The 27,247-nt window shown below is 39.7% G+C and overlaps 1 protein-coding gene across 1 annotated transcript in view; it reads left to right on the forward strand.

The window, feature by feature from the left end:
• The window catches only part of LOC118280029 (diacylglycerol kinase 1), a 91,279-nt gene that overhangs the window by 48,531 nt on the left and 15,501 nt on the right, over nt 1-27,247 (forward strand). Inside the window, exons 2-4 of the mRNA XM_050702430.1 lie at nt 7,578-7,637; nt 11,094-11,178; nt 13,261-13,328. Of these exons, the coding sequence (XP_050558387.1) occupies nt 7,623-7,637; nt 11,094-11,178; nt 13,261-13,328 (168 nt within the window). The 5' untranslated portion in view covers nt 7,578-7,622. The remainder of the gene's footprint in view (nt 1-7,577; nt 7,638-11,093; nt 11,179-13,260; nt 13,329-27,247) is intronic.

Below are 27,247 nucleotides of genomic sequence, written 5' to 3' on the forward strand. Positions count from 1 at the left end.
GCGCGTGTAGCCAAGTGAGGCGTCCGCACGCTTGCAGCGTTCGTACTACACGCTGAAAGCGTTCAGACTACGTGCTTACTACCGGGCGCAAGCGAAACAACGTCGCATCACTCGCTGTCAGCGCGCCGACTGCAAGCGAGCACCTCGCGGGCAACACACCGTAAGCACGCTGACAGCTAGCGGTAGCCCCAAACCGTATGGGAGCCGAGCCGGAGCCGTGCTTGTTAAATGTGCTTTAACATTAAGCCCGTTTTATTACACCCGCGAGAAGAGTGAAGGTAGTGACAAATATATTCTACGATGCCGTCACCACATATCACAATGTCTTTGCCTTAGGGAGTTAGAACCATAATGTAATATCATCAAAGTTACAGTTGACCTGTATAATCCCTCACTTCACTCACAGCACTCCCGGGAGTGAGTGCTTTACCTCCCAAATAGTACCTAGTTACAGTGTCGGATTCATGAAGCGGGGCCCCAAGAATATTATATTTTTTTATGGTATTGGGCGGCAAACGAGCAGATCTCTTTATGGTTAGGAATTGGCTCCGTTCCCATGTTCCCACCCGCCTCACCATAGAAAGGACAAGTGCGCTGGTGTGGTCTATTGGGCATTTAGGGTGTCCGACGACCACACTCGCCCAGCAATATAAAACACAGAAAAGTGTTTTGTATCACTTCGGTCATTCGTGCCGAAGTATGGCTATTCTGCCCTCAACCTCCCTGCAAGTATAGTTTGAATTGAACTGGGGCATGGGTAAGGTTATTTTAAATCTTTTTGGCTCTGAGAAAGTCAATTAAATTTTTTAACCATCATCGTCATTATCATATCAGTCGTCAAGTCTACTGCTGAACCTCCCTAATGACTTCCAAGCAGCTTGGTCAAAAGCGACCTGCATCAGTCAAGCGCAAAAATAAAGTTTTCTTGAAATTATTTAGCGATTTTGTCTACGGGCCCCCTTTTACGTGGAAAATAATACTCTTGCCGCGTGGTTAATTCGGCCCTGTTTACTTATATAACGTCACTATTATGAAGATATGTGGCAAAGTAGAAGCGGTGATTTTGTCATCTACCTTTTTAACTAAGTTTCTTTAGTATGTGGGTTAGTTAGATGTATGTCACATCATCAACAGCCTATAAGTGACCACTGCTGAGCAAGAAAGTAAGTAAGAAAAATCATTTATTTGGTACAACAACACCAGGCACAAACAGTACACATAACATAAAATAAAAAAGAACAATAAAATTCAAATAATGTGGATATTGACAAAAAAAATCCTAAAAAACTAAAATCACTAAAGCACTAAAAAATATTGTTTTGTGCCCGACGCTTGCACCAAAAAGGTCCAAAAAATCAGTCCAAATAGTTCCACAATAAACGAAGTAAATCCACTCAAATTATATGGAGGTGGATGGATTAAAGCACCCTGGGGAACGATACCGGTTCGGAAACCGGATATTATCGGATATAACCAGTTACGGCCGGTTATAACCGGGTTGTTAGTATTGTTGCCTTATTTATTCCTCTGAGAAATGAAGTAAAGGTTCGCTTGTTATGTTAAGTATAATTTGATTGAAATTTTATTATAGTATACTAGCTTAGGCTAGCGGTTTCACCCCTCCGGAGCTGCGGACTACCTAGCGGGTTTACCGGGACTCAGGCTAGAAAAGCAGGAGTAGGAACAGGGTGGTTTTAGTCAGTAAGAGTCTGACACTCCCTCTCGCCTCGCCCAAAGCAGGAGAAGTCATTGGATGGTTCCCCCCCCCCAAAAGTTTCACCCGCGATTTTAGGGTGACGAGCAGCAGCCGATGTGTGTCCAGAAAATACATCTTTGTTCCTTAGATCCGTTCAGTAGTTCTTGCGTGATAGAAACACGAACAGAAGCCCTAATATACATCTATGCGATGGAGAGTGACATAGGCTACCTTTTGTCTCTTTTTGATCCCCCGACTTCCCCAGAAAATGGGGTAATAGTTTGTATGGAGTAGTCCGCTATACCAATAACGAAATACTCAGTTTTTAGTTAGTAAGAGTCTGACACTCCCTTTACTAAATGGAATGCCAAATCAGCATGAGCTGCGCATTAAACACTCAACAGTTTCGCTCATCCATCCCATAAAATAACCATACCCGGTTTGCAAGAGCAAATAAATGTATTCCGTTTGTAAAGCGTGAACGGATTACCCGCTGGTTTATTAAGCAACTAGCCTTTGTGACCCGGTTTCACCCGGGTCAGGTAACTAAGTAATGTTGACGTTGTAAGCTCGGGAGCCAAAGGCTGAACCTTTGGTTCAAGTCAAGCAAAATATTTTTGTTTTGGTTGGTCCTGAGGGTAGCAGTAAGTAGGGGCTTTAAATGCATATTGATTTTATGTATTAGCTTACCGCCCGCGGCTTCGCACGCGTGAAGGTTCGTTGAGTGGAGAGCCATGCTTCTACACGAATGGGCCGGCTCGACCGGAGTGATACCACGGCCTCACAGAAAACCAATGTGAAACAACGCTTCCGTTTTGTGAGTGAGGTTACCGGAGGTTGCGTTGTGTAAGTGAGGTTACTGGAGACCGAATTATCCCCCTTCCCAATCCTTGTTTCCCCAACAACCTTTGAATTCCTAACCCCCAAAAGGCACGCACTTGTAATGCCTCTAGTGTTTCGGATGTCTATAAACGGCGGCGATAGCTTACCATCAGGTGATCCGTCTGCTAGTTTACCGGCTTATTCCATAAAAAACTTTTAGCTAAGAGATGGTTTGGGAGTAATTAGTGAAAACAGCTATAAGACCTGGCCCAGTAGGGCTGATGCTTGATCCGGAGCTGCGGACTACCTAGCGGGTTTACCGGGGCTCCGGTTCGAAAAGCAGGAGTAGGAACGGGGTGGTTTTTAGTCAGTAAGAGTCTGACACTCCCTCTAGCCTCACTCAAGGCGAGAGAAGTCATTGGATGATTTTCCCTCCTCACAAAAAAAGCCATAAGACAAGCTTTAGCAGATTTACAGTTACACTAGGAATAACTAATTACTTAACACAAGCGAATCCGGGTCACGAAGATTAGTGTCTTTAATAAAAACACGGCGAGTAATCCGTCCCGGGTTTACAAATGGAATACATTTGCTTTGCAACCTTCCTCATTAAGTAGTCTTAATTATATTACTGTTTATTTATTTATTTATTGTATACAAAATCTTTTGGACCTACAAAACTGGTTCAGAGCCTATTAAGTCAAAATCAAATCATTTATTCCAATTAAACCATAATATTATTAATATAACAATATCATTGAAACGTTAGCTAAGAAATAAATAAACAGTAGTCTGTCCATCAGTGAAACTAGGTGCTCTTATCAAAGTGTAGCTTCGAATCGAGAAGCGAAAATAGAAAAGTAGAAATTGTACATCGCGATATCTGGCTTATACGTACTATCGATACAACGCATACTCGAGCTACACATCTTTCTCGCAAAGCTACTTAACTTATTATCAGTGGAAACGCTCATATAGTTTCACAGCTTTGCTACCACCACAGATGAGGCCCAGTAGGGCTGATGCCTAATCCGGAGCTGCGGGCTACCTAGCGGGCTGCGGGGACTAGCAGATGTAGGAACGGGATGGTTTTTAACACTCCCTCTCGCCTTGCCCTGGCGAGAGAAGTCATTGGATGATTTTCCCTCCTGAAAAAAAAGCTATTAAATCTTCGTAGCCTACCTACATAGCACATCTCTGGTGGAAAAGCTCCCAAAAGCGTGCATAAAATACAAAGTCTAGTACACAGCATAAATACTAACACAAAAGGCTAGGTGTCATGTACCTAACAAACACTGAACATAAACCTGTGACAGGAATAAACCGGGCAGAATGAACGATAGTCGTGTAACCGGATATAGCCGGTTATAACTAGTTGCGAAACCGGTTCAGAGCGGTTATTGCGTTGTTTTGACGTCATTGTGTTGCGATGGGAGTGTAGGGTGTGTGTACGTGGTCTGAATTAAAGTTTCGGTTATTATATGACATTGCAAATGTGGCTAGTGTTTGGAAAAAAGGACGATCCTTTTGACAAGGACCAATAAATATATCCTACTATGCTGTCACTACTTACAATATACACGCGCGTTTTCACCTTCGACACATATTGAATCAAAGGATTTTATCGCCATCCCCTATAAAGGCACCATCCGACATAAAAATAATCTATAAAATTGATTGTTTTCTTACTATTGATACATTGCATGCTTGCACCATCGTCATTAACGACAGATCCGTGCTATCGATACATCGTATACTCGAGCTGCGTATCTTCCTTGCACAGCTAACTACACAGCTTAGTATCGGTGAAAACAGTCACATAGTTTCACAGCTCAGCTATTACATCTCCATAGCATACCTACATAGCACATCTCTGATGGAAAGGCACACTTATTTTAGTTTTAATTGGGCACCGAGAATTTCTATTTACACATTCCCACGAAAAACCATATTTTAATTAAAAAACCCTTCAGCGAATAATTAAAATCGCAGAAATTAATTAGTTACAAATACATAATATTATAATGAGCGTAACATATTTGTAGCCACAATTGCACATCAAGCTATACAAAACCAGTATAAACTGACCGTCGAATGTGCGGAAAGATCGTACAAAGCGAGACCAAGATAAACTGGTAATATAACTCCAATATAACCTGACACACGATCGAGCAGAATGACCATACGAAGCGAGGCCATGTTAAACTGGTTATCATTACCAGTATAAGCTGACCGACAATCGAACAGAACGACCAAACAAAGAGAGACCATGGTAAACTGGTTATTTATAACCAGTTTACCATGACCAGAGACCATGGTAAACTGGTTATTTATAACCAGTTTACCATGGTCTGACCATAAATCGTGAAAAGTGGGTGTACACGGTGGCATTATGTGTCATAATGTGCACCTCTGCCTACGGGGATTCCCTTCGGGGATTAAAGGCGTGACGATATGTGTGTGTGTGTGTGTGTGCTCAGGAACATACTTGCAACACTTCACGCGACCCGTCAGCAGTCAGAGCGTGTTCAACGAAGCGTCGTCACGTGATTAAATGCGGCCAATTACACACGGGTCTACACATAACCAGTATACTATGGTCTCGCTTTGTACGATAGTTCCTCACATTCGACGGTCAGATTATACTGGTGCTTTAAAACCAGTTTAATTTGGTCTCGCTTGTGTAACTTGGACTCGCTTTGTACGATATTTTCCCACATTCGACGGTCAGTTTATACTGGTTGTTTAGCTTGATGTGTAATTGTGTATACAAATATGTTACGCTCATTATAATACGTATTTGTAACTAATTAATTTCTACGATTTTAATTATTCGCTGATAAAGTTTTTACAATTAACGGATGATGCCATGTCGAAGTCATTGTGTAAAATTAAATTCTCATTTCAAATAGATCAAATACCGAATTCAGGAAGTGCACTTTCCATAAGATATGTGCTATGTAGCCAATATCAATAATATGTAAAATTGTCTGAGCTGTCGATACGTATCGTGACCGGTGGCACTGATATTAACGCTATTCACAGCAACGTAGCATAGCACATTTTCTCTTGGAGAAAGCACCCTTACAATTATAAAGAGTCATTTTCCTAAGTCCAGTTTCTATTTCATCTTAATAATATTTAATCAAATACAAGAACATGCCACCATCCACTTGATAGTGGTACTAGCGACCATTTGTCCTTTTGTAGTCATAAATTCTATGATATAATGTAATATAATCGATTTATATAGATCAAATAAAAAGATTTTCTGTGTGACTTATATGTATGTTTGTCGCGAGAAGCGGACTATCTTAAGACTGGCTAGAACGTTTTTGGGGCAAGTTTTCAGGGCTGTCACTGGTTTCAATAGGAGGTTGATACCAGCTAAATCTAAAGTAGCAAATAAATATAAAAATAAGCAAAAATTTTCCTAGAAACACAGTTTCTATTTCATCTTAATAATATTTAATCAAATACAAGAACATGCCACCATCCACTTGATAGTGGTACTAGCGACCATTTGTCCTTTTGTAGTCATAAATTCTATGATATAATGTAATATAATCGATTTATATAGATCAAATAAAAAGACGTGTGACAAGGGTCGCGAGAAGCGGAGATATAGACGGTAGAACGATTAAGTTCAGGGCTGTCACTGTTTTTCATATTGTGGCTGAGGTTACCGGAGCACAATTCCTTAAAATTTCTGAGAAGTCTCCAAATACACACACAGTTAAGTGTGGGAAGCCATGCTTACGAATTCCTCGACCAGAGTGATACCAAGGCCGGCAGGCCGATTGTTTCGCCTGTGCAGCACCTTACGGACAACGAAACAGGCTACCGAGGCTCCAGCTTAAAGCAGGAGTAAGAACGGGGTGGTTTTTATTCAGTCTGACACTCCATCTCGTCTCACCCATAAATCATTGGATTTTCTCCTCTCAAAAAAACCAATTAAATAATGTAATCAGGCATTACTTGCACTGGTATCACTACATAGTATAAAATAAAGTCGATTTATCTGTCCCTATTTCCCTTTGTATGCTTAAATCTTTAAAACTTCGCAACGAATTTTGATGCGGTTTTTTTAATAGATAGAGTGATTCAAGAGGAAGGTTTATATGTAAAATACATGCATAATGTATCCCCATTGCATCCAAGCGAAGCTGGGGCGGGTCGCTAGTGAGAAATAAAATAATAAAAATCAGAAACCTACAAAGTACCAGCCCTGAAATCCGTATCACACCTTTCCTTGTCCCCTGAGTAGCCGTCCGTTTACAAGATAAAATAAAAATATTTACCAATTCAACAGTAAACAGGGCCCCACGGACTAAGATTCGATACAATTTCATCGGTTTACGTACCTATTGATACAAGTTATTTTATTGCCTGTTTTCCTTTCAGTATACCAATCTTAATAGTTTATAAAAAGTAATATTTAGACTGTTTTTCCACCAGAGATGTGCTATGCTACGTTTGCTGTGGATGCGTTTCACGCGTTCCACCAATCATATTCATTGGTGCTTAGCGTTGGTAACGTGAAAACTAACTCAACTAAACTATGTATTTTATATGAAAAGATTCGTGCTATGGATGGCTTCCCTACTATCGATACATCGCATACTTAAGCTGCGCATCTTACTTGCACAGCTCCATAGCTTAGTATCAGTGGAAACGGTCACATAGTTGCACATCTTAGCTATTTTATCTTCGTAGTATAGCTACATAGCACATCTCTGGTGGGAAAACATCCTTATACATAGTTATATATTTTTTTGCGGAATTGATCACACTTTTTATATAATAGGGAAACGAGCAGACGAATCACCTGATTGCTTACCATCATGTGATGCATGCCCACAACACTAGAGGAGGTGTATTTGTGTTTTGAAGGCTCATTCCACAGACTTTTTTTGTATGCGAGAGTATTTTCATGAAGAACATTTTTCTTTTTTTTTCACTCATTACAAAGATTTTTTTTATTTAATACTTGTTTAGGTTACGCCTTAGCCTTATAATGTGCCTACGAGTAATTAATAGATTTATTTTTTCTTTCCAGATAATGACGAGTAAAGTATCAACATGAGCCTCTGATGCCGTTAAAATGACTGCTACCAAAGTAAGTTCAATTAATAACATAATATTAGTAACATAACACCTTTTTACTCCCAAAGGGGTAGGCAGAGATGTCGTGTATATACAGCCTGATTTTTTTATCACCAGCCAATTTTTTTTTCAGAGAATTAGATATCATTCTCTGAAGTAAGGCGCTTAAAAAACATCAAAAGGTTCAATTATTATAAGTTATCGGCTTACTCACGTAACTCGGCTCATATTCATGAGCAGCATTCCGCGACACACGACGCGGCGATTTTAGTAGCAACGCGACAATCGGCATTTGGTATGTCTCACGAAAGTTACAATAAAATTAAAAGGATCAAATTGACATTGATTTCGAAAGTCTGTGTTTCTCATTATTGTTTGCTATTTAACACCGACATCCGAAATAAAAGAAAAGAAAAAATACGTGTCTCATACTTTAAAATAATCTACAAGACGGACATTAAAATAAAAATTTGTCATCTACCCTATTAATTTTTTGCCAATTCTTTCCCATCGTAACCACGATTATACGGACCCTGTAACAATTCCCTACCAAAACACTCCCTGTCTACCCCAATAAGGAAAAGGCGTGATGGTAAGCAATAAAAATATACGATGGGTTGTCAGTAAGACATTTCCTGATATCGTCACCAACAGCACATAAACCTATACGACTAACGTCAATGGATTTTGTGACTTGACGATAAAGGAATAAGGTTAAAAATAGAATTTGCTGTAAGTGGAGCTCGATGTGCCAATTACCTCAATCTTCCAATCCCCAACAGCCCTTAAATACCTACCTAACACTTGTAAAGAAACATGCCGGAAAGAAATTGTTTTGGATAAAAGGACTTTTGTTTTATGGAGTTTTTTGTTCATTTTGGTAGGTTGGTAAAAGTGTTATTGCGATTTTCAATTTTCGAAAATATAAAAAAAAATCATTAATTTCCTATCTGGCAACGCAATGGGCCGGCTCGACTGGAGTGATACCACGGCCTCACAGTAAACCGACGTGAACCAACGCTTGCGTTGTATTTCGTTGTGTGAGTGAGCCTTCCCAATCCCCGATTCCCCTAACAGCTCCTAAATTCCTAACCCCCAAAAGGCCGGCAACGCATTTGTAACGCCTTTGGTGTTTCAAGTGTCCATTGACGGCAGCGATTGCTTACATCAGGTGATCTGTTTGCTCGTTTACTGGCTTATACCATAAAAAAATAACTGTTTACACCGTAATTTATAATCAACATATTATAGGTATTCCTTCGAAAAAGCCATTTATTATATTATTTTACTCTATAAATAAACATGTCCTCCCGAACAACCCCGAACTCTCCCGAAGTTTCCCGAAGGCCTGCGAAGTATTTACAAAAAGTTTTATCAAGCAATACAAATAGTCCATTAGTATCATCCCACACGAAAGGGGGGCGGGACTGGGTGGGGGTAGGATTGGAAAATTCTGGAATCCCGTATCCTTGCGTAGGTGTCACTGGCAACACTGGTACAAGTTCTATTTTTAAATGTAAAACGTTTCGATTCGAAAATAGAACGGGGTTGTGGATTTGAATTTGGAATTTGATTTCGTTTTGGTTAGAGATTAGCGGTTGGTTTCAGCTTTTTAATCTGTGATGTCTCTGCCTGAGGTTAGGTTCGGATGGGATCTATTTTGTTTTATGTATCATCACGCTTTTTATCCCTGAAAGGGTAGGCAGATGTGCACATTACGGCAAGTAATGCCACTTTTAACCATTTTTGTTATATAACTCCCGTGTTATAGGGGGTGAGCCTATTGCCATATACTGGGCCCTATACTATCACTATCAATGACTACCAAAGATTCTTCGACAAATAAATTCGAAGAGGAAAATTTATCACCTTTTTCCTCGAAGCGAAAGAGCGGTGGAAAATTCCATAAAAAAGACATGAGAATTCAGTAATGATCAGTAGCGAATATTGATCAATATTTTTTCTCTAATTGAGCCATCGTCAAAGTTTTCTGGAATACTTTAAACGTAGGATAAAAAACAGACATGAATGAGCAAACTCTTTTCAACAGAAAACCAACGTGAAAAGGGGTTGCGGTCAAGTCAATATGTCTTCGAAAGTATCAGTTTCCATAAAAATAAAAAATACTGGTCTAACGTTTTAAAATAATCTACAAGACGGACATTAACATAAAAATTAGTCTTCTACCGTATTACAGACACTCATATTCGTACATATACACGCGTTTTGTACACTGGGTATACAGTATGGAAATCACTCATATGACTTTAATGAAACTACAAGTATTACTAGTCCACAGAAGCATAATACAACTAAATATTTAAATGAAAACTAAATATCAAAAACAAATAAAATTATGAAACAAAATAAATAATACAATTAATCAAGTATTAAATTCTGTATGAATGAACAGCTCCATTTTCCTTAACCACCGAAGAGCTGTAATGTTGAAGGCTGTCTTGGAATGTTACGGACATGCGGTGCTGATATTATAATGCCGTATTTGTCAAAAGTGTTCAACTTAGCTCAAAGAGAACAATGCCCTTTTTGGCTTACCCACAGGGCGTATTTCGCTCATTTTTCGTATATTGTCAGCCAGGATGATAACAAGTATGTGGTTTAAATTAAGTCATAAGAGGTTTCCCCATACGGTATAGTGTATAGTCTATTCATACCTTTAACCCTCCAGACAACGGCATTCCTTCTAGTAAAAAGCATTAAAAGGTGTGACATAATAGACCGACGTCAACATACACGATCATCCACTATGACATAGGATGTTAACCTTATATAACTCGGTGGGCTCTACCATCCATCATCCACGCTGACCGCTCGATTGTAGCACTTATGTGCTATTAAAGATAATGCTTGCTTTCTACTGTGATGTATTTCTTTTCTATGTGTTGTGTATGGTCTAGTAAGTTTTGTTTTGTATCGTCACGCCTTTTATCCCTGGAGGGGTAGGCAGAGGTGCACATTACGGCAAGTAATGTCACTGTACAATGTAGGTACACCCAGTTTTCACCATTTGTGTTATAACTTTTATCCCATGTAATAAATAGGAGGTAACCTTATTGCCACTGGGCACAAATTTTTCGATATTCCGAAAAACCTAGTAATACTTTGCCTGACTCGGGTCGAGTCTGTCGAACCCGAGACCCCTAATTCGGGGATACAATCAACCACTTAACCAACGTGGCTGTCTTCTTTGTATCGGTTTTTGCTATTATTCTATATACGACGGTGAAGTAACAATACCACTTAATTTAAATTTTGAAATTAATCGAAATAGCAATTAATGCATGAACACCCAAGAAATGAAACTTTTTCTTCACCTTATAAACTTTTGATGTAATGATGATGTGTGATACATATTAATACACGACGTTTCGAACCTCAAGAGTTATGTAACTACTCAAGAATATGAGCCCCGAATAAATAAGAATAATTATTGTATGAATTGTTGCAGACGGAGATGGCGCACGCGGGGAGCAGCTTCCAGTGGGACAAACTGTCCCCGGCAGAGTTCCAACAGCTGCAGGAGTTGACCTCATGTAAGTAAAAATCAGAGCATTTTTTCGCAGCACCATTCAAGCATGTGTTCAAACGCAACTGTAGGAATATTAACGCCGTCATAAGAACCCCCAAACTTAGGCTCGCTGTTATAGCATTGGCAAGTCCTCTTTTTGAGACTTGATAAATAAGCAAGGTGGAAAAAGTGAGAGGGTCCCAAACTTTTATACTGGTTTAAACATTGTTCTTGGCGCAAATGTATAGTTTAAGTGTGGAAACTGTTTTGGATTAAGTGTTGGCTATGTGATTGTAATTAGTTGTTATATACCTAATATCTATTTGTTTCCCAAATAAAATTAGAATAAAACTAGCAAACCCAGCGAACTCCGTTTCACCATCAATGATTTTCCCTGTTTTTTCTTTGCTATAAACCTCACGGAGAGCCCAAGACCTTTCCAACGAATGCAAAACCGTGGAAATCGGTTCGTGTGTTCTGGAGTTAAAGCGTCAGGAAGGAAAACCCGACTTATTTTTATATAATAGATTATTTTTTATACGGTGTCCCGCCGAAGCACACCCGCGGGAAGAATTCACCTATCTATCTATAGAAAAAGCAACCACTAAGTTTAACTTACTAATCATATTAAAAGCACAGCAAAAATACGAAAATTCAGTTCATATTATAATAATTCCCTAAGGTAAATGTGGCTAGCAAATGAATGTACTTCATGCGAAGCACTAATGTAATAGCTTGGTTCTACTTCTCGTAATTTCGTCCAATTATTTTATAGACCGACGCTGGATGTTTTAGTGAATTAAAGTTTTGCACTTAGCGGGCTGATGGTAGATTACATTAGTGTCTGTTTTTGAGTAATTTTGTTGCTAGATGTCAGTTTATACGGTTGGAAAAGAGTTTTTAGTGACTTTATGGTATAAGCCGGTAGAAAAGCAGACGGATCACCTGATGGTAAGCAATCGCCGCTGCTCTCAGGACACCTGAAACACCAGAGGCGTTACAATTGGGTTGCTGGCCTTTGGGGGTAGGAATTTTAGGGTTGTTGGGGAAACGAGGATTGGGAAGACTAGGAAGGGAGGTAATTAAGCCTCCGGTAACCTCACTTATACAATGAAACACAACGCAAGCATTTTTCACGTGAGTTTTATGTAAGGCCGTGGTATCACTGCGGTCAAACCGGCCCATTCGTGTCGAAGCATGGCTCTCTCACACTGAAATTATTATCTACAATTTGATTTTGATAATTTATTTAATACCTATTATATTATAATACTACTAAGTTAGACAAGAAGGTGTTAAGTTAGGCATTAGCTGGCGCAGGATCATCATTGATTAATGTTTATTATCTTTTTTATTCATTACCTAACTGACGGACTAAATAGATTTTTAATTTTCATACCCCGTCATCATCCCTATTGAAACGAGTGAGGTTGAATGCAAACATTAGTATTACGAGTCTCTACTAATAAAGTAAATTGACACAAATTAATTGGGTTTTTCGATATCAGTCTGTTTGTTTATAAACGGCTGCTAATTGGCTAGAAAGGTTGCCATGCAAATAGTGTACGTAATCTATTTCAATGGAACCACTAGGTGGAGTCGCCATTTTGTTATTCTTATTTGATTAATTTTAGGAAATTTATAAAGTGTGGGAGAGCCATGCTTCGGCACGAATGGGCCGGCTCGATCGGAGTGATACTACGGCCGAGGAGAAAACTGAAGTAAAACAAAGTTTGCGTTGTGTTTCGCTTTTGTGAATGAGGTTACTGAAGGCCCAATTACCCCTCTTTCCTGTCCCTGATTCCCAAACAACCCTTAAATTCGGAACCTGTTAAAATAAGCATTTGGAGTACGGAATATAAAGTCAAACTCAAAACAGTTTAGGTATGTTTTATACGTAGCAATGACGTATTTGTTCCCACTTCTAAACTTTGATTCGTTTTATCCAAGTATTGTTATTTTATAGGACAAAATAAAAAATATAGGTACGTGTCTAATATTTTTTTCATTACCTAACTGACTGACGGACTAAATAGATTTTTAATTTTCATACCCTATCATCATCCCTATTACGGCAAAGCTTAAAATATTATTCTTTTGTTTACAGATTCGACGAAAAAGCTTCAAGATGTTCTCAAAGAGTTCTGTGAAGTCAAGAAGCAGAGTCCTGATGGGGTAAGTCCATTATTGGTATCGCCTAACTATAGTACAAGGAGCCAAGTCACACGACCGTTTTTATGAACCAACTCATTCTCATGAACAAAATATCGTGACGAGAAATATAAAACGTACAAGCAGTCGCTAGTCGGCAGTAATAATAGGAAAAGAATATGGCGTTGCATTTTAAAAATTCGTCGACAAATCGACTGATGACGTCATAAATAGACGTACTCGTACGCCCGTACAAGTAAAGTTTGCGCGCAAATTAACACCGATAAAAATATACGATCACCTTTTCCAATTTCAAGGAACTTTTCATTTTAACTGTTCCCTAAATGGTACATACCTTTTTGAGCACAAACTTTGAAGTGTGGGAGAGTCATGCTTCGGTTCGAATGGATTGGCTAAACCGCATCATAATCGGTTCAACTAAACGCGACATCATACCAGACAAACATACTGGTAAAACTGAGAACCTACTTCTTTATTTTTGAAGTCAGTTAAATATGACCAGCTTGTTAGTCGAGTGGTCGCAAATGCGACTGCTGGACTAGAGGTCTCGGGTTCAATTCCCGGGTCAGGCAAAGTATTACTGAGCTTTTACCGGTATTTCGAAAATTTCTCAATGGTAGCACAGAGTCTGGATTTGTGCCCAGTGTATGGCAACAGGCTCACCCCTTATTACATGGGAGCTTGTTGTGTTCAGCACTACGTACCGTGGTGTGCACCTCTGCCTAACCCTTCGGGGATAAAAGGCGTAACGTTGCATTAAATAAGACCTATTTTGAAACCTAAACAAAGCCAGCACTACAAACTAACACTGGAGACGAACAGTTGTATACGAAGTTATGACACATGAGCGTATCGTGTTAAACTTCACGAACTAAGTAATATTAGTTCCCGACAGCCGACCTGGAACACTGGCAGGTGTCTGAACTTGCTATAATTATGTGAATTTGATAGCTTAGTGTTATTAGCGCTAATATAGGATTCTAGGAAGCTTTTCCACCAGAGATGTGCTATGTTTTATGTTTTTTGAATTTATATTTTCTTCCATTTTTAACATATTCTCTTCCATTTCCAATAGGTATCATTATCAAAGTTATCTACTTTAAGCTTTAAGTTAGCTATGCTTTTTTTTTTTTTGAGGGGGGAAAATCATCCAATGACTTCTCCCGCCTTGGGCGAGGCGAGAGGGAGTGTCAGACTCTTACTGACTAAAAACCACCCCGTTCCTTCTCCTGCTTTTCGAGCCGGAGCCCCGGTAAACCCGCTAGGTAGTCCGCAGCTCCGGATATGTAGCTATGCTACGAAGATGTAATAGCTAAGCTGTGAAACTGTGAAATGTGACCATTTCTACTGATACTAAGCTGTGTAGCTGTGCGAGGCAGATGCGTAGTTCGATTATGCGATGTATCGATAGTAGGAAAGTCATCCATAGCACACATCCATAGCACGCATCCATAGCACGGCTTACTCACGTAACTGTTTGACGAGGAACTCATCTAGTTTCAAGCCATGCTAGAGGCTCATGTTAATGAGCAGTATTCTGCGACACACGGCGCGGCGATTGTGGCGCTGCTACTCAAGTAGCTGCTACTAACAGTATGGCTTGAAACTAGTCGAGTTCCTCGTCAAACAGTTCCGTGAGTAAGCCGATAACATAATAATTAATTTAGTATGTCTCACGAAACTTATAATAAAATTATGTTTAAAATAATTACTGTACAAAGACAAATTCGTTTTCATACATTATCAACATAATAAGGTTTAACAAGCTACTCGATGCCATATCGATATAATGAGCTGACAACATTAATATCGATAAATGATACCGCACTCCACTATTATTGAAAATGCCACTCAAACAGATTTTATTGTTATAGAGCTGTTCATGTGTCGATTATAGTGATGTGGTTATCGATAATATTTTTATCGATTTTAATTATTTTTGTTATTATCGTTGCAATGTAGTTTGATTTTATATTTAAACTAGCCTTTGTATGTGGCTTTGCCCGTGTTCCCGTGAATAAAAAGTAGCTTATATTCTAATCCATAATCTATTCCTATTTCAATTTTATTCTGATACCTTCAGCCGTTTTATTAAAGAATAGGCTACCAGTTCTCTGTCAAATAATGTAGTTTTTCAGTCGGGTATGCGACACCCACGGAAAGAGTAGGGTTTGCGACAAGCTGTTCTGCCCTCAGCACACGGTGAAATGATGACCATAATAAAACTTTCACCGACCCGGTAATCAAACCTGGGACCGTTTTATAACCACACCTGCGAGCACTTGTATTAATAAAGAAAGCAATCAGTTCCTTTTATATATAGGAATCCCATCAAAATTGTTCATAAACATATTTTTATGATATTTTCATACATTACGTGCCTTCCCTACAAACCGAGCAAGCGAGACAGCGCATATGACGTCATATCTCCCATCTCTCTCACTCCACATGACGTCACTGTAACTTGACAATCGATGATAACCTTTAACACACACAAGAGATTATAAACCTTGCTCCCAACGACATAGGAATCAAAATCCAATATCAGTATTCGGTAACACAACAATGACGTCACGGAAAAGGGGTGTGAAGAGGCAAAATAAATATTTATTAACGAATTATTGTGAGCCTTATAGCTTTGTGATAAGGGTGGGTTTCGTGTGGGGTCTAAAAATAGATTTTATGGGCTAGTAAAAGTTGTGCCGAGGATGTGCAGGCTTATTTGCTACGGTTTAAGTGTTTTCTCTTGTAAAAACTTTGGTTGGGGCGTGGGGGGCAATTGGGGTGGGGGTAGAAGGTAGAATAGGGTCATAATCTTCCGGGGTCTTAAGTTGTACGGACTTTTGCGGGTAGTAACGCAAAAACAGGGTCAATTAGTCAATCTGTCATATACATACATACAACTTTGTCGTGTAAACTGTCTTAGAAATTTTCAGTGCACGGTTGGTGGCTGAAAAACTGAAAAAACACAGCAATACATTGCCCGACCTAAGAATCGAACATGAGACCCCTTGCCAGTTAGTCACACTAGCAACCACTTGACCGGCGAGGCAGTCAAACATACTTTATAAAAATATTAACCAATTCGACAACAATACTTCGCTTTAACCAGGAATCGCTGCCGACCGTTTGGGGATTAGAAAGATTGGGGAAGGGGGTAATTAGGCCTTCGATAACCTCACTCACACAACGAAAACATTGTTTCACGTCGGTTTTCTGTTGGGCCGTAGTATCACTCCGGTCGAGCCGGCCTATTCATGCCGTAGCATAGCTCTCCCAAACTCGAGTTTTTTTGAGTCTAAAGCGTGACTGTATGTGTTTAAGACTCAAATAAAGAAATACTATCCATTCAACACATTACATCGATATACAATTTTTATAATCACAATAAGGAAGCAAGAAACGGGCATTCAACGTCAGTTCCCTCGACAATAATCATTCCGATAGCCAATAAATTGTAAGGGAACCTCCTTTTATCGGATCCGGACGACCATCGCTTTAGCCAGTCCCTTGGGAAGCGTATTTATAGCAAAAATCGTAGTAAAAAAATAGGTAAAGCTAAATTTTTCGATATTTATATTATTTTAATTCTACTACAAAATAGAAAAAGGATGTTGCTCCAAAGTCAAATTAGGCACAATTGAAACGTCAAATTGAATTATCCGTCAGTCTGTCCGTCAGTGAAGCTAGGTGCTCGTTCCAAAGTGTAGCTTCGAATGGAGAAGAACGAGAAAGAAACTCCATTCGTTACTCTTTAAAAAAAAAAGTAATTAACTTTAATTTTGTTTATGTGTATTATAACTTTCATTAATTATGTTTTTCGGCTACCTAATGTAATTATTTGACGAGGAACAGTTTTTTTTTCAAACGGCGAAAATTATCCAATACATAACTTCCCCCGCCTTGGGCGAAGCGAGAGAAAGTGTCAGACTCTTACTGACTAAAAACCACCCCGTCCCTTCTCCTGCTTTGAGCCGGGGCCCCAGTAATCCGCTAAGCAGTCCGCAGTTCCGGGTCTTATTACCTTACCTGGTCATCAAATGTCGTGTTGAGCGTTCACAACTAACAACCGCTCGATAAACAAACCAATAACCGAATAAAAAAGTTTTGAAAGTAGTCATTATGACACTATTATGAGTTTAGTGGTGTGACAATGTCTCCATTCTGACAGTAACTGCTTTGAGTTGGACGAGATCAAGCCATTGAGAGTAGGGCGGGATTTCTAGCTGAAGAGTAAGTGGGGGTAGGGTGGCTAAGTATTGGAAGTTGGTTGAGACATTCCTGTACATTTTGGGCTGCTTCAATTGCCGAATCAACTAAGATATTTGTCAAAAACTCAGTAATAACATAAAGTCTGAAATTGTGGACGGATGTCCCGTGTCCAGTAATTTTACTTGGTTGTCCCTGTATGGAAAAATACTAGATTTTTCACAAAAATACAATACTGTGGCTGCAAAAGTCAAACTAAACGTTGTAATGTGCTCGCAAATCGCGCTGCGTGAGTTGACAGGCGGGAAGGTTTAGTTCTAGGTACCTACTTAATTCCTACTTTTACAGTTTAGTCTCGGATGGGACACCAAAACTCAGATTCCGTTCGTGGCCCTAGAAATGTCCAGGAAATGATCAGTCTGAATCTGGCACCTTAGCCAGATCAGCTAGTAAATAAATGAATATGCTACATTCAATACGTCCCTGCTCTCCCCACTCCCACCTCACCCTGATGCTTAAAAGACGTCGCTATATTTATTATATCCAATAAACATTCAAGTCAAATACACCATCTGATTTCCATAATTTACTTCCAAATATCTTATCCGGCATTTAATATCAGAAGTACGGCTACCCTAGTGTGGGGTGAGTATGCTTTGATTATGAGGCGCCAACACGCCGGGGATAGGGTGTCCATGAAAACTGAGATGGAGATGAAATCGGGATAACATAATCTTTGTTATTTCCCTAAGGATATATTATGATTGTAGAGGAGTAGGAGGAGGTTGTGTTTTGTTTTTCGACGGTTCGGCTGTTAGTTTTATTGTGATTGAAGCGATTTTTGTACTAAACGCAATTACTATACAGTATGGAGATCACTCATATGACTTAAATGAAACTACAAGTAGTACTAGTCCACAGAAGCATAATACAATAAATAAATATTACAACGAATACAGCAAATGAAAAATTGATCAAGTATTAAATTCTGTGTGAACAGCTGCATGTACTTTGTAGGTTGTCTAGGTATGTTACGGACATGTAGCGCGGCTGTTACAGGAGACCGTACATGTATTTGTAAAGAATGTTCTAATTAGTTCAAAGAGAATAATGAACTTCTAACTTATCTACTTGGTCCTATTGGGTGTATTGTTAGCCGATTATGATAAGCAAATAAGTGGTTTAAATGCTAAATCATAAGCAGCATACGGTATGTCGCGGAGCGAAGTCAGTTTGGATCCTGGATCAGAGAGAATAAATGCGTAATACGTTAGATACAGATGCGTTGTCGGCATTTTGACTAAATGTAATGGGACTATCCCTATATATTCCTACCTCATAGTCGCCCTACAGGGACAGGCGACAAAGGCGTGTGTCGTCACTTTGACACTTATTTCGGGACATTTCCTACGAATAACTGCCTAAGGAGATATTCAGACTAGCGCTTATTATAACGACATACAATGTACGCTACAACTCAAGATATACAAAACCAGTCTATCTTGGTCTCGCTTTGTATGATCTCTTCGCACATTCAACGGTCAGATACAAATGTGATGACAGTCTGTCGACGTAGCGCATCAGTTTACCTCTCGCTTTGTCTCTTGTCCGACGATCATTTGATCCGTATTTCTGATTTTCTTTTTGCGCCGTGTCTACTCTTATTTTTTTAATCGGTGCAAATAAACTGTTTTTATTTCTTCTCTTTCTTTCTTCATACAAATGTGATGACTGACTGTCGACGCAGTGTATCACCATACCTCCCGTTCTTCGTATCTTGTCCGTCTATCCGTTGATCTGGATTTTACTTTTTACGTATATTTTTCGAGCGGGACAGGCAAATGGACTCGCCCTAACCCGCTTGTCAAGCCTGGAGATTAGGGCAAAAGCCCTCTTTTTTAAGAAATAGGAGGCAAACGAGCAAACGGATCACCTGATGGTAAGCAATCAGCGCCGCCCATGGACACCTGCAACACCAAAGGATTCATACATGCGTTGTCGGTCTTGAATCTTTTACAGAGAAGTTCAGCAGTGGAATCTCACATGTTGTTGAACATGACTATAATAATATTATGTTCGTTACACTTCTGCCTATCCCCTTGAGGAAATAATCGACATACAATTATGTTAATTGCCAAGTTAAACCAGCTTATTATAATTCCGTGCGAGCTTCCAACAGTTACTGCTTAGGCACGTGACGTTATTAGACCTTATCTGGCTAATTGAGATTATTGTTGCATTGTTACATGATAATATGGTTGCGTTTATGTAAAGAAGTAGGTAGAGAGAATGGTTTTTAATGTCAACTCTGACTTTTCCCAATTTCAGTATCAAGCCCGTAAGAATCCACTCTAGAAGTGGAACGGCATAAACTCATCCTCTACAAAAAAAATTAAAAGGGGAAAATCATCCAATTGCTTCTCCACCAAGGCCTAACCGAAAACTGACGTGAAATAACACTTGCGTTGTGTTTCGTTGTGTCAGTGAGGTTGTCGGAGGCCCACTTCCCCTTTCCAAACTTTCCAATCTCCGATTCCCCAACAACACTTAAATTTCAAACTTCCAAAAGGCCAGAAACGTACTTATAACGCCGCTGGTGTTTCAGATGTCCATGGGCCGCAGCAATTGCTTACTATGAGGTTATCCGTATACTAGTTTACCAGCTTATACCATAAAAAAACCGTTCTTAATCCCTGTTTGTGCTAAAACAGGGTTGTGATATTATTATCTTACCCTACAAGGAAATACACACAACGTTTATGTTGACTAACCTATATTTAGGCTAGGGGAAGCGAAGATTGTACGCACGATAGTAAAGAGCTTGTAATCTCTACATACATACGCACGCCTATCTCCAATGGGGGTAGGCAAAGACAATCCGGAGCTGCGGACTACCTAGCAGGCTTTCCGGAGCTCCGGTTCGACAAGCAGGAGTAGGAACGGGGTGGTTTTTAGTCAGTAACAGTCTGACACTCGGGCCTCCGGTCTTCGCAACGAAAAAGGGCACATTTATCACAAAATTTACAATAAAACTCTTAAAAATCAAATCTACCGTCAAACTTTAAGGGGCCAAGATAGTTTTATTTCAATTTAAACGGCAATATATTGTACTTGCACAACAAATATTCCGAATGAACTAAATGAATTAATGAGAGACCGGAACGTGCCATGATTGGTTGCTTTATAACTTAGTTTGGTTCGGATTTTTTTTTACAATTTTTTGCCTCAATTTCGAAATTTTGTTAGACAAATCGAGTTTAGTTTTTAAAGCGTTGCATTTTAGTTGGTAGTCGATTGAGAGTTAGTTCAGTATTGAAATCATTCAACATCAATGAATATTTAGTCATTTTATTTTTATTTTTCACTTTGTTCAATGGCGGAATTTATGCCTTTTTGAGTAAGGCAATCAGCAAATGACTTGTCCTGCCCTGGGGTAGGCAAGAGGGAGTGTCAGACTGTTCAAACCGACTAGGCAGACTGACAGGTCCAAGAGAATCTGTTGCTGGACTATGGGTCCCTCCAAATAAGAGGAGTTTGCCATAATCCCATAATCTTCACATTTGTCAGAAATGTTGGATTTCGCAGTTTACGGTTTATCAGAGAGTCCCTATTAAATCGTGTAGTCTATCAGTGGGCTCTTGTCATACCAATGTGAAGAGTAGGTGGTGGTGGTGATAAATGTGTTTAACTCTGCCGTTAGCAGAGTACCAAAAATAGCCCTACATTACATACTACAGAACAGAAATACTCCTTCGTAGCAAAGCCTACGAGATATCGTAGCGCTTCGTAGATTTTCGTAGCAGGACTGCTACGGCGTAGCGTTACCAGGGTTGCACGTACTTGTAACTTCTCTGGTGTTGCGGGTGTCCATGGGCGCCCCTAACTGTTTATCATCCGTCTGCTCGTTTACCAATCTATACCATAAAAAAGTAAGACTTCTACCTACCCATTTTAGATCGAACAAGATTGAAGTTACAAAACAAAAAAAGAAATTGCATTACAGCAAATATTGCTATCAATTCATCTCCCAATCGCTGAAACATACACACGAATATAAACCTTACCTATACAGACATAAGATCGCTATTCGCATCCAACAGCTTCCCCTATAAAATTGCCATGGTGAAATGAACTTTGTGTATATGAAAATTAGGTTGGTTTTTCAGTGTTTGGTACTTGACCTACATTAGGAGGTATTATCATTTAAATCGGTTGGCTTCCGACGATTTGAATCTATGAGGGGTAGGCAGAGATCCAGGCTTTGATAATTTGTAAGTGTTCTTTAAAGGCTCTCTCAATTTGTCGTAATTTATGGGAAAATTTATTTAAGCATCATAATTTAATATCTTTACCTTATTGGTCGTTGTTATCAGTCGCTGATCAAAGAGTTTCGCGTTCGATTCTGAAATCGGGAAAAAAATTAAGAAAATGGTTTCATTTCCTATTTAGGGTATTAATAGTCTTATTCATACCTTTCAGGCTTTGACTGCCAATAAAAAACTGTTGAAGTCAAATCTGCCGCTAACGTCGGTCACCGGTGACCCCCAGGGCGTTTAACGTGTTAATATTATGAATGCTAAAGTTATTGAGTTTGTGTGGATGTTTGTTAGGCAGAAGTCAAAACGGCTGAAGGGAACGGGATAAAATTTGGAACAGAAGTAAATTAGATTCTGAAATAACACATAGGCTACTTTTTATTTTTCAGGAATGCGGGCAAACTATTATTTCTTTTCTTTTTTTTAAGTAAACATTGCCCCACACTAGGATTTTCTCCAGTGGCGACACAGGAACTTGACAAACATTACAACCAGACCCAAAACAACAGTCTATGGATCACACAAAGAGTTGTTCCGTGCGGGAATCATACCCGCAACACGTTATTCGGTAGCCGAATTCCCAGCCACCGTGCCAACCGTACAGTCGATATTATATCTCTACAGATTCATATATCATACATAATATATCTGTATATGTACATATAACACGGGAGCTACAAACGTCAATAACATAAAGATTGATTTTATGTAAATATCAAGAAAACTTTCCGTTACACGAGACGGGTGTTATTTTCTTAATAATTGAAGGTTTGGCCGTAAAATGGAACGAGTTTTTTTACAAGCCTTTATTTAGCATTCATTGTATGTGTGTTTTTTTGAGGAGGAAAATCATCCCATGACTGACTGGCGGGAGACTGCAAAGGAGAGTAACACCAACTAAAAACCACCCCGTTCCTACTCCTGCTTTTCAAACCAGAGCCCCGGTAAACCCGTTAGGTAGTCCGCAGCTCCGGATCAGGCATCAGCCGTACTGGGCCCCATCTGTGGTGGTCTGATGGCTCTTTGAGGCGCGCGCGGAACGCGACGCACAGCAGCACGGGTCTGATTCTGGGCGGGCCAGCCAATAACATAATAATTAACACCTATTTTGTAAAGGAACCTCCCTAGTCAATATTCCCTAGTCCTAGGCCTCCTGAAGGCTTTTGAAGTATGTAAGATTGGTATTACATAATAAAACCACGCTCTGAATACCAAGAATCATGTTTATAAATGTTAATAAATAAATATATACATACACATATATACACATAAACGTGTGTATTGATTATTATTTATTATGAAAGTAGCTCCGCGATCTTCAGAAATAGCTCGCGTAGGTGTGAGCGGAGGACGAAACGAGGTGATAAGGATTTATACAACGTCAACATCAATGTTAACAGCCCTTATTTAAGGGGGGGAAATCATCCAATGTCTTCTCTCGCTTTGGGCGAGGCGAGAGGGAATGTTAGACTCTTACTGACTAAAAACCACCGCGTTCCTACTCTTGCTTTTCGAGCCAGAGCCCCGGTAAACCCACTAGGAAGTCAGCAGATTTGGATTAACAGCCCTCTACGAACGATCGCAGTTTAAAGGATAAGAAGATCAGGATTATCAGAGAGCGCTGCTGCTTAGTCTTTAACAAACATGGAGTCCTTTAGTTGACTCCTACCGCAGCCATGGGAAGAGCAAGGGTAGGCAGAGGTGCACATTACGGCATGTAATACCACTGTTCACTGTACAAACTGAGCTGCAAAGATGTAATAGCTACACCGTGAAACTATGTGACCGTATCCACTGATACTAAGCTACGTAGGTGAGCGAGGAAGAACCGCAGCTCGAGTATGCGATGTACCGATAGTGAGGAAGCCATCCATAGCACGTATCTTGCCATATGAATAAACATAGCTCAGCTGAGTCCGTTTCTACTAGTGCAGATATGTGTACCAATGAATATGATTGGTGGAAGTCAAACGCATTCACAGCAACGTAGCATAGCACATCTCTGGTGGAAAGCACACAAAATCAATTACAATACGATCTCTAACACGCCTGCGATACGTGGAAACCGTTGCAAACTCTCGTCAAAAAACTTATGTAGAAGAGGAGGCCCATAGTCCAGCAGTGGACTGTCATAGGCTGTTGATGTGACTCCTCTAATTGAGATCTGGTACCGATCGAAATTGGTCCGGAAACATTATGCGACAACTTTTTCAAAGAAAATTCCACTTTATTTTTAGAGTGAAAAGTACTATTGTTCCGTAACAAATTCGTGTTGGGCTCGTAAACTTTGTGGGGGCTTGTAAGTAGGTAGGACTGTAGAGTGACGGCGTTCTATTACACCGAAGTGAATGAGAATTCTGAAATTCTCAGTAAATACAAAGTAATTTTATTCCAAAAAACGTAAACACAACTTCATCAATAAGTGTTTAAAAAATCTTTGACTTATTTCTACACTTGGAGATTTAATGATGTGTTAGTTACCGAGGGAAAATTGGGCCTCCAGTAACCTCACTCACAAAGTGAAACAATAACACACAATCGTCATTTCATACCGGTTTTCTGTGAGGCTGTGGTATTACTCCAATTGAGTAAGCCTATTCGTGCCAAAGCGAAAACACAACAACAAGACAAAACCCATTTCAATTCGACCAGGAAAGCACTTCAAATTCATTTCATTTTATCTAATTCTAAAATTAAGATTCATAGGGAGAAGAACGAGCAAGAAACTCCATAGATTACTGGTTTTCAATCAGGTTCGCTCTTACAACCTCGCTGTATTACGCGTCGGTGTGAGGAGCAGCCGCCTCAAGTTTAATGAAGATAGGTGTTGATACCGACTGAGGACCGAAAGTCATTTGTTACAATTAGTTTAAACACTCGCCGCCATTTTTATTCAGAGAGTTTCACTATTGTGGTCGCTTTACAGAGAAGAAAATTACATGGAAATAGTTTAAAAAAACTGAAAACTCACTTGAAGGGGGGTTTTTGCCAGAGAAGGGCTATGTTACGTTGCTGTGAATGCGTTTACCTGCGGTAGAAACGGATTCAGCTAAGCTCTATTTTTATATGAAAAGATATGTGCTATGGATGCGTGCTATGAATGGCCCTACTATCGATTCGTATGCTGCGCGTCTTCCTGGCACAGCTAAAAATTAATAACAAAACTTATTTAAAAAAATCTGCTTTTTAGGTGTGGGAGGGCCATGTAGCTTAGTATGAAGTGATAAGTCTGCTCGTTTACCGGCTTGTATCATAAAAAAAGTCTTATATAAAGTTTCTTAGTCGGCTCGTAAGCCGATAGTTAAAAAAAATCATTAATAGATATTGACAAATATATTTTACCACCATATAACTCTCACGAATCACAAAAAACGACTGCACGGTTGGTGCGGTGGCTGGGCAACTGGCTGCCGCGCAACGGGTAGCGGGTTCGATTCCCGCACGGAGCAACTCTTTGTGTGATCCACAAATTGTTGTTTCGGGTCTGGGTGTCATGTGTATGTGAACTTGTATGTTTGTAAACGCACCCACGACACAGGAGAAAATCCTAGTGTGGGGCAAAGTTTTTTTTTTAAAAAAAAAAAGAGAAAAGAAAAGAAATTGAACCATCTAAGTATCTTAAAACCGTACACACTTATCATAACAATATAAAGCCACGAAACAACCTTTCCAGACCTGTTGCTCGCTAACAATAACAGCGAAAATATGATATTATACAAAAGCCGATGATACCTGTTCAAATATTTACCTTAGGAAATGTTTGCGCCGGTATTGTGTAAGCAAATATTTCGATACCTTTGCCCGTATCCCGCATCCTTATAAAGAGGCAGTAGTTTCCTTACCGCTCCTATTGGGACCTTTTATTATATTGTGTACATTAAAAGGCTTCATTGCTTCGTTGGTCGAGTGGTTGCAAGATCTCGGGTTCTTTCCCTGGGTCGAGTTAAATATTAAGGGGTGATTTTCGGCTTTTCGAAAATTTCTCAGTAGTAGCACGGAGTCTGGAAGTGCGTCCGGTATATGGCAATAAGCTCATCCCCTGTTACGTGAGATATAATATAACACAATTGTTAAAAAGTGCAGATAAAGAAGCCCATTTTAGTACCTAATATATTAACCGATTTCAAAAAAAGGAGGTTGAAGTAGGACTTATAATGTATAATAACATCCACTACACTTGAAACACCAGAGGCTGGCCCAAAGGCCAGCAACGCACTCCATGTGCGTTACAAGTGCGTTGCCGGCCTTTTGGGGGTTAGGAATTAAAAGGTTGTTGGGGAATCGAGGATTGAGAAGGGGGTAATTGGGCCTCCGGTAACCTCACTCACACAACGAAACATAACGCAAGCGTTGTTTCACGTCGGTTTTCTGTGAGGCCGTGGTATCACTCCGCTCGAGCCGGCCCATTCGTGCCGAAGCATGGCTCTCCCAAACTCCAATGCTTTATTTTAGAAAATGATGTCATTTTTAAACGATCCAAGTATTCTAGATAAAAAGATCAACTTACTTTAAGTGACTGTTCTAAAAAAATGTATTGCGCTAGTAGTGCCAATTTTCTCTGTATGTACTATAGGTAGTTATTTTAGAAGAACATCTCACAAAGTAAAATAAATATGTACCAGATCTTTATTTGTTTGCTATCGGATTCTAAGATGGCGTCTTTGGAGACGCAAACGCGTTGCCTAGCAACGACCCACCCATATCGGGGACAATTTCGTTGGCAGTTACTGAGAAAATTCTCATTTCTATTTTTGTATTATTATAATATAGAAGAAGAATTTTTTTCACTTAATTCTTTACCTTTTTTATATTGAGTTTTTGTGAGTTCGGCTTTGAAATATTGTCGCGTAACTGATATTATAATGATTTATTTTTTCGTTGGAATTGTTGTGAAGAAAGATTGGTGAATTAATTAATTGCTCTTGTCCTAAGACTAAGACGCTTTTTTGAGGAGAAAAATCACCCAATCATTTCTCCTGCCTTGGGCGAGGCGAGAGGCAGTTTCAGACTCTTACTTATTAAAAACCACCCCGTTCCTACTCCTGCTTTTCGAGCTAGAGCCCCGGTAACCCGCTAGACAGTCTGCAGCTCCAGAACGATTGGGGTTGTATAATTTCGACGATTGGTTCCAAAAGTAGGTAAGCGCCTAGGTTTATCAAAGAGCGCTGCTGCCTGGTCTTTGTACATGTACTCCCTTAGTTAGGTATACGATATCCGCAGGACGAGTAGGGGTAGTGACAAATGTATTCTCCTCTGACGTCACCACACAGCTAGTGACCAGAGTTGTTTCACGTTACCGCTTTAGTCGTGTAATGGTGGCCACGGCGTGTGTGTGACAAAACTTGCACAAGTTTCCTGACTTGCACGCTCCGGTATACTTGCACAAGCCTTCAGATC

Source organism: Spodoptera frugiperda, chromosome 22, assembly GCF_023101765.2.
Source record: "Spodoptera frugiperda isolate SF20-4 chromosome 22, AGI-APGP_CSIRO_Sfru_2.0, whole genome shotgun sequence".
NCBI classification, from domain to species: Eukaryota; Metazoa; Arthropoda; class Insecta; order Lepidoptera; family Noctuidae; genus Spodoptera; species Spodoptera frugiperda.